Source organism: Chenopodium album, chromosome 27 (genome assembly GCF_948465745.1).
Source record: "Chenopodium album chromosome 27, dcCheAlbu1.1, whole genome shotgun sequence".
In the NCBI taxonomy this organism is placed as follows: Eukaryota; Viridiplantae; Streptophyta; class Magnoliopsida; order Caryophyllales; family Amaranthaceae; genus Chenopodium; species Chenopodium album.
Window position 1 is genome coordinate 6,735,604 of NC_137860.1, and position 8,693 is coordinate 6,744,296.

An 8,693-nucleotide genomic window follows, 5' to 3' on the forward strand; every position below is an offset into this window, starting at 1 on the left:
CGTCAGGTCGGGTCTAATTTTAAATTTGAATCATGCTAAATTATTGTTTTCATGCGAGTTGAAATATAAATTGGATATTTTTCAGGTCGATTTTTGTTCGGGTTCAGTCGGGTCAGGTTTTGCCACCTCTAGGTGCATAATTCCAACGCCTACTTGTTTTTTTATTATTATTACTCCCTCCTTATTTAGGCCTCGTTTGGTTTGATGTAAAATGTTCTATGGAAAATGAATTTTCCATTTTCCTTTGTTGGCTTTGTAAGTGGTGGAAAATGATGATTTTCCCAAGGTTGGAAAATGTAAGGGTGGAAATTTTCATTCTTAATATTGGAAAACATTTTCCTTCACAAAACAAGGGAAGCCACATTTTCCTCTCTCCTCCTTACCTCCTTTTTTTTACTTCCCTCTCATTCATTTTTACATTTCTACCCCTATTTTCTAATTTTCTTGAACTTTTCTTGTATGCAACCAAACAAAGGAAAACAGATTTGCAATTGTGCTTTTCCTTGAAATTATGTTTTCCATACAAAACTAATTTTCCATTGAAAATGTTTTACATTAAATCAAACGGGCCCTTATTACTTTCTCTACTTTCCTTTGGCGGCAGGCCCGGCTTTAAGGAGGTTTTTTCTCACACACATAATAGGGCCCCCAAAAATCAGGGGCCTACGATTGTTTTAAAAAAAAATTCATTGACTTACAAAAAAAAATAAAAAATAAAAAATAAATAAATAAAAAAAATAAATAAATAAATAAATCTACTTAACCTATTCATCTTCTTCCTTATAAAAACGTCCCTTTTGAAACCAGAACCCAAAAATCTTCATATCCAAAATTCAATTTTTGACTTTTGCCTTTTGATTTCCAAAACAAAATAAAATTTACTCAATAATTATCACTCCTAAACGCTAATTTGCCTAATTATCTCCACTTCACTTAATTTTTTCTCTATTTTTTAGGCAAAATTGAAGAGCAATTTATAGTCTTATCAAGATCAAAGATGATTCAATTGATATTAACGACCAATTTTTATTTATTTATACCAATTTCAAGATCAAGCAATACCCACACATATTACAATATTCAATTTTCTTTCAATTTTAACTCAATTCAAAAGGTGAAAAAAACGTTAATGGAAGCACTCAAAATTCTGGCGAACTATTCTTGTTTGGTGGATCTGGAGTAGTTGAGTGGGTAAATATAAAAAAAATATATATATTTTATAATAATAATATTTTTAACCTTTTATAAATAGTCATTTGAAAATTTAAGGGCCCGATTTTTATAATTAGAACCGGGCCACCAAATTGCCGGAGACGGCCCTATTTGGCGGCTGTATTTTATTACTTGCTCTATTTTTTTATTATTTTTTTTTAAGTTGTAATAATAATTTACTATTTTCCTCCCCACTTATACTCACTCTTACGTTTAAGATTTTTTAATTCTTCAACCAACCCTATTCCAATCATATTTTATTATTTTCTACTATCTTCCTATAACTGCACATGGAAAATAGACCAACTAATAAAATACGAAAAGATTATTATGTAACCATAAAAAGTTTAATAAAAAGCTGACACTTGTAATGATCACATTATATGAAAAATAGAAGGAAAATATGGGGCATTAAAAAGTAGAGTAGGAGAGAAAAAGTTTAGGGCAAGCCTAACATTGTACTCCATAGGAAGGAAAAAAAAAAACTATTAAGGGTAGGGTATATAATGTTAGTGGAAAGTGATGTGGAGGAAAGATAATACAATTTAAGTAAGCTTAGCATTGAGGATGTTTTAATTGCATTGTTTCTATTTTGGGTATGCATTTATACATTTTTTTTTGTTTGTGTTCACACACCAAATATCTATCCTACCCATACTCACAATTAATATATATTCTATATTCTTGCTACTTCAATTTTACTTTACACTCTTTCTTTTGTTTGTAGAATTGTAGTCGGGCATTTTGTTCTATAATTTCTTTCTAAATCTTTACTCTCAATCCAAATGGTGCAATTAAAAAAAAAAGTAGGGTCTACAAAGTTGATGAGCTAAATATCCATTTCACCTTATTCAGCTCGATGAGCTTAGTCTACAAGGTTGCTTTATATCTCTGAAAAAGTTCTCTCCTATACTAGCATTAAAAAGTTTCCTAATTCTATTGGGTCCTTGGCAAGCCTTGAGGAACTAAGTTTATTTTCTTGTTCCTCACTTATAGCCATTCCTGATACAATGGGAAAGCTCAAGTCTTTGACTGAGGTGCACCTTACTTCCAATCCTATCCAGGAACTTCATCTATTGTTCACTATCATATCTAAAAGTCTAATCACTTGAAAGTTGTTGATCCCTTACGTTGCTTGTTTAAGTAGCAGGATTAGTTTCTATTGTCGATCTTGAGCTAACTAATACGATGATAAATTCAGTGCCACATGCTACTTGTTCCTTAAAATTTATTGTAAAGCTTCAGATGACTGGTTGTAGTTTTCTTTGAAAAATAAAGAATCAATTGGGAAAATGTCAAATCTTACCAAGCTCACAGTTGCAACCTTGCATGCGCTGATTTAACACAGCTACCAGAGTCCATAGGGGAGTCAGCGAGTCTTATATGGATAAACTTGAATCATTGCCATAAGCTATGCAGCCTACCCGAGTCTATCAGAGCATTTTGGTCCTTGTACATATTTATGATGGAGGAAACTGCTGTGACATGTTTGCCGGAAAACTTTGGGTTGCTTGGTAACTTAAGGGTATCGAAAATGAAAAGTCATACAATAAACTCACAAGGCTTGGTAAATTTCCTGCAAGCTTTTCAATTTGGAAAAATTTGATGCTCAGATTTGTGGAATTTGTAGTCAGATTGACGATGGATTATTTTGATAAGTTATCCAATCTGGAGATTTTAAATCTTGGAAACAATAATTTTCAGTCTTCCTGTGAAACTGGTGGGCCTTAGTGCTTTACAGAAGCTATTGCTGCGCCACTGCATAGAGCAGAGGTCTACCTCAGCTTCCTTCAACTGTGGTAGAACTTATCACCGCTGATTGTTGATAAGTGACCTCTCAAATCTTGAGAGATTACACAAACTACAACTTGCAAACTGCAACAAAGTTGTCAATGTTCCAGGTCCTGAACACTTATAAAGTCCTCAAAAACGCTGTTTATGAAAGGCTGTAATAATGCTATTAAGTAAGCTGTGTGGAGAAGATTAAGCAAGGTATTATATTCAACTTTACCCAACAACATCCGACTACAATTCCTCTACTCAAATTGCATACCCAAGAGAAATGAGTCATGTATATAGGACCAAAGGTACACAAAATACCAAAATAATAAGCATATGCTATATGAGCCATTCGGCCTTTTAATGCAATGGGATTTAAAAAAAAAAATACTAATTGGACCAAAAATACCAGCATTCCTACCAAATTTATGTGCATTTAGTATAGCTACAATCAAAATGCCACCTGAAAAGAAATATAATTTTTAAGTTCAATTAACAACTTTCTTAAAAGTCTTCACTCATGGAGTCATCGTGGTCGCGGTCGTGGTCATGGTCATGGTCATGATCCTGCTCATAGTCCCTGGAATTAGATGGCGTTTCCGCGTAAGCTTTGAGAATCCGTTTGTACTTTTCAGGAGAATCCCACCAGGTAGGGGTTCTGATAATGGCCCTCTCTAACCAATACCTGTCTGTCTCCTTCTTTTCAGTCAGGTTCTTGCAGAAGCTCTCCCATTGATACAATGCACGTGATAGACGAATACTCTTTTTGCCTCCAAACACATATTTGATGTAGTCCTTGGCTAGCCTTGTCATCTCAGCACCATTGATGATATACATGTACTGAAAAATCATCATCAAAATAATAGCATCAGCATACAGATTTTAGAATAGCTGAACTTGGATACTACAATCTCTCCCATATTCTAAGAACATGAATGATCATATATGCTTGTCAGAAGATGTGGCTAAGAAAGGATCTCATACACCATATTATACAGAAGAATCCAATATATATAATAGACTTGTGAGATAATCAGAATATAAATCACTACAACTCCAGTTATTAGATAATATAATATACATGTTTGATAGTGATAGTCTACTCAATCTAGCAAAATATGTAACAGAATTCTGAAATTCTTACCAAAAAGATGAAGCCAAATGTTGCTAAGATAACTTGTACAGTCTCGTCTAGTACTCCTGAGAAGCCTTCTTCCTCAGATCCACCAAAATCACCAAAACCACCCCCACCTCCACCACTGCTGCCACCTCTACCTCCCGGAGGATTTCCACCTTCATCATAAAATTCCCGTTTCTCAATCTGCTGTTTCAATAAATCCTCCACTGAAGGTTTCTTTCCTAAATTTTCAATGGCTTTTCCAAAAGATTTCCACAGAGGTTCCTGCACAGAACTTACAGTTAAACAGCAGTCAAAGAATATATGAAATATCAGCTGATTAGCAACTGCATGACTGCATCCAACACAATTGACAAGGTCCACACAGACAATGGATTTGAATTTTTTTTTTTTTTTTAAAAAAACAACAACAACAAACTACTCATGGTAGATTAATGTGCTCTTTGAAGTATCCACTCAAAATAATTATGAGTTGGACAGCTGGAATTTATTCTTTTAACATGAACTTATTACTGAGCATAAACAGAACTCGATTTTTTTTTTTTCCCCGAGAGAGAACCCATCAAATGAGAATTATACAGAGTATTTACAAATCAGAAGAACCACCCCAAAATTCTACTTGGTAATTCATCCTCACATAATTTTTGGCCTACTTAGCAAGGTTGAAAATGTGCTCTATTCATGGGCCACTTTATTCCCACTACACGTAGGACCAGACTACAATCTACATTATCAAAACAAGAAATAAACCGATAATATCATCTATAACCAAGTGGAAGGTACTGCTTCCTTTTGAATTACTTTGAAGTGCTTAAATGACCATCACTTTCAACCACTAACTGCCTCAAACCCAATTCCACCACCACTTTCAACCACCATCCACTGTGGCTTCTGCCACACCTGTCTCCCACCCCTCTCAAAATAGGACAGCAGCACAGAAAACCCCCTTTCTGCCACAATCTCTGAAACCACACCTGAGCCCACTTTTCCCTATCTGCCAGCATTGACATTCACCTTCACCCACCCAGCAGCAGGTAGGGTACAGGCAGTTGGAAATTTGCCCCTAATGCTACACCACCAACTTTCTTTTTTGATGCATCCTCTCATCTTTCCCACCTAACTTCAAAGCATATCTCACAGTTTTTCCAACTCAACAATTTCATTTTCAATTACATACTTGTTTTTGAGCTCCCCATACTGCCCAGCACAAAGTAAGAAAAATCTACATTTTTTCTTCACCAAGCTAATTGAAGCATACTTCCAACCATGGCACCACACCAATCAAGTAAATAATGACATCTCAAATAAATTTAAATGCCCTCCAAGTTGGCAGCACCTCAAGGAAAGATTTTAACTCTAGGAAGCACCATAACTTGCCAAACCTTCTCCCAAGAATTCTTCACTTTCCGTGGAGCTTCCTCATTGCCCTTCCAAATCATAAAAAGCTCTATACGGTGAACGAATAGAATACACTACATTTTTCTCAAGATCCCACAGGCAATCTATTACTCAAGTGAATGCTCAGCATCCTCACTTGCTCAAAATAGAGAAATAATTGAGGGATGAGTTGAGAGTTCCAGCAATGGTGGAACAATTAGAGACCCAACCTCAAATTTCAAATATAATACAGTAAGTAGACATTGAACTTGGTTAAAATAGAGAAATAATTGAGGGATGAGTTGATGAGTTACATTGATTCTCCCCACCCTCCATCTCATGCCATGCTGTAATACGCATCTTGATTCCCATATTCCACACCAAGTGTAACTGGATAATGACCCCTCTGTGCCCATAAAGGATGACTTTGGATAATATAATACAGTAAATAGACATTGAACTTGGTGGCTCTAGCCTAAACCTATTAGCTCCAACCTAAATTTATTTTTTCTATGAAGTTTTTTAAATTATTTTTTTTGGATAAAAAGAACAAACCAATATTTTTTTTTTTTTTTTTTGAGGGAAACAAACCAATATTTATTCATGACTTTGAGTAAGGTTAAAATTGAATAACTCCAAAACAGCTCTCCCTGTCATTACCTTATAAATGATACCAGAACTACAAGTTTAGGAAAGATTAATGTTTAGGAAAGATTGATAAAGGGTCCAAAAGAGAGATGGAGAATTGAAGATGATAAGAGCTCAAATCCAATTTTTAAAAAGTAATTTTTTTCCGCCTGGCAAATGAGAGCATATAAGGAATATTTCTATAGGGATCCACAATTCCCTATCTCCCTACCCTCCCTATTATCAAGTGAGTAGACAAGTAAGCACTTGAATCATGTCATCTTCTCTCCACTACGGGTTAGTCTAAGTGTCTAACTAGCTTGAAGTACAAATAGGAGCATAATTAATTATGTACAATTAACAAGGGAATAAATGACATGAAACACTCCATAAGCACCTTTTCTTCACTCGTTTGATTACTGGTATTTATATTCAGCCACAAAGTTCTCATGAGTAAAAAATCACGAGAACATAACCTTTCATTATAACTTATAAGCTCTTTTAAGAAGTTCTTCAATAGCAGAGGCTCTTGATTTTACACAAAGTAAAACATAACAAATCTTAAAACACATTTTTTTTAATTAATTTCACTAGTTGAATTACTTTAACCAAATAGGCCATATAAAACACCAATCTAGCTAATTTCAAATATATCAATAGGCACACATTTTTGTTTTTCTTTGTTACCTGATTTCCATTCCCAGCTCTTGCTTCCCCGCCGGACAAACAAACTGGCATACTCTGTTTGCATTTCACTGCATTGGTTGAGATCTTCAAGGGAGCCGGAAACTTTAGAGGAGGACAACGAACAAACGCTACAGGAACTGAAGGTAAAGGGTGTAGCCCCTTCACATTGTGTCTAGTAATTACATTTACATATGCCTTAGGGCAAAACACATTGTTAACCTGAGTAGTAATCATATTTTATACGTTTTAAAACCTCATGAATTGTACCAACAACTTCCTCTTGAATTATCACTGCACATGAGCATAGTACAATTATAAGAGATTGCAAAATTGCCAATTTCAATCGATTCTTTAATGAAGCAATAATTCAACCCACAAACTCTATGGATTCTTAAAATACTGTATACTCTTAATTGAAAAAATGGCTACTTAATAGTATTATCATGATTCTTTCCAAATGTTGACAACACCGATGAATTTTAGGGAGAAATTGTCCAATTTCATAGTTCTATTCAAACATTAAAGGGTTATGCAACACATTAGCAAACCAAATATGATTCGATTACCAAATTAAGCTCATAATATTAGGGAGAAATTGTCCAATTTCATAGTTCTATTCAAACATTTGGTAATTACAAACAATAGTTTGATAATCGACTTTAGACGAACCCTATACACTGAGAATTAAATTAGCGATAAACCCTAGATTGTGAATTGGAATTCGATGATTACAAAAAGAAACAAAATCGTACCTCAGAAGCTGCTTCAATGGAAGATAGAAGTATCAAGAGTCTGCGCTTCAATGGGAATTTGAGAGAGGGGTCAGGGGTATAACGTAGATAGAACGTCGCTCCCCTTTTACTAGGCATCGCTCGCATTTTTTTTGGATTTTCCATTTTTACCCCTAGCAAATAAATATTTACGACTCACTCCACGGTACTCACAACTCTCATACTTCATTCTCATAGTGTCATTCACTCTCATTTTATTTCTCTAAAAAAAATTAAGTAAAATCAAGGGAAAAAAAACCCACAACATTAATCACAACAACAATAAAAGTACTAATACTAATAACTCAATTAATCACAAAATTAATAATAATCATAATAAAATAATAATAATAATAATAATAATAATCATACAAAGATAACAATAATAAATTGATTAATTAATCAATTGAAAAAAAAAAAAAAAAAACTACATACCTGACATCCGCCCAAAATATTTGGATCCACCTAGGTGGTTCCTAATTTTTTAAGTGGATCCACCTATATTTTGGGCGGATCTCCCACATCCGCCTAAAATTTCCGGATCTTCCTTGGTGGATCCAGAAATTTTAAGTGGATCCACCTAGGTAGATCCTAATTTTTTAGGCGGATGTTTTATTTTCAATTTTTTTAAAAAAAAGTACGACGATTTACAAAATCCTCCGATGAAATTTTCGATGTCCAAACGTTGTCGTCATCCATCGTCCTAAACCCGTCGCTAATGCTTAATAAATTTTTTTTGTTTAAAAAAAAAACTCGGATTTTGGTGGTAGATCGAATGTGGTGGGGTCGGATGTGGTGGGCCGAGGTCGGATGTGGTAGTGTCGGGATTTTTTTTTACCACGTGGTAGTAAGTGGAGGGTTCGGGAATGATATTATACCATTATACACTACAACTTACACAAAGGGCAATATCGTCCTTCCATGTCAAAAAGGGAGCGTTAGTGTTTAGGGTAATTTTACCCCGCCATGTGGACCAACCAGAGGACGACACGTGTCAGCCCAAGGATGGTCCAAAGTGGACCTATCCCTGCTTGACGCGTGTCATCCCAGATATTTGGGGAAATGACGGCCTTCAGGCCCAAATCCCTAGAAAGCCACAATGC

General features: G+C 34.9%; 1 protein-coding gene across 1 annotated transcript; it reads right to left on the reverse strand.

Annotated features, from left to right (window-relative positions):
* Positions 1 to 3,288: 3,288 nt before the first annotated feature.
* Positions 3,289 to 7,686, reverse strand: LOC145621405 (uncharacterized). The gene is made up of 4 exons (XM_081676140.1): positions 7,573 to 7,686; positions 6,821 to 7,111; positions 4,136 to 4,393; positions 3,289 to 3,831 (listed from the first exon to the last, which is right to left on the reverse strand). The coding sequence occupies exons 2-4, from the start codon at positions 7,052 to 7,054 to the stop codon at positions 3,496 to 3,498; spliced, it is 828 nt and encodes a 275-aa protein (XP_081532266.1). The 5' UTR covers positions 7,055 to 7,111; positions 7,573 to 7,686; the 3' UTR covers positions 3,289 to 3,495.
* Between the last annotated feature and the right edge of the window lie 1,007 nt (positions 7,687 to 8,693).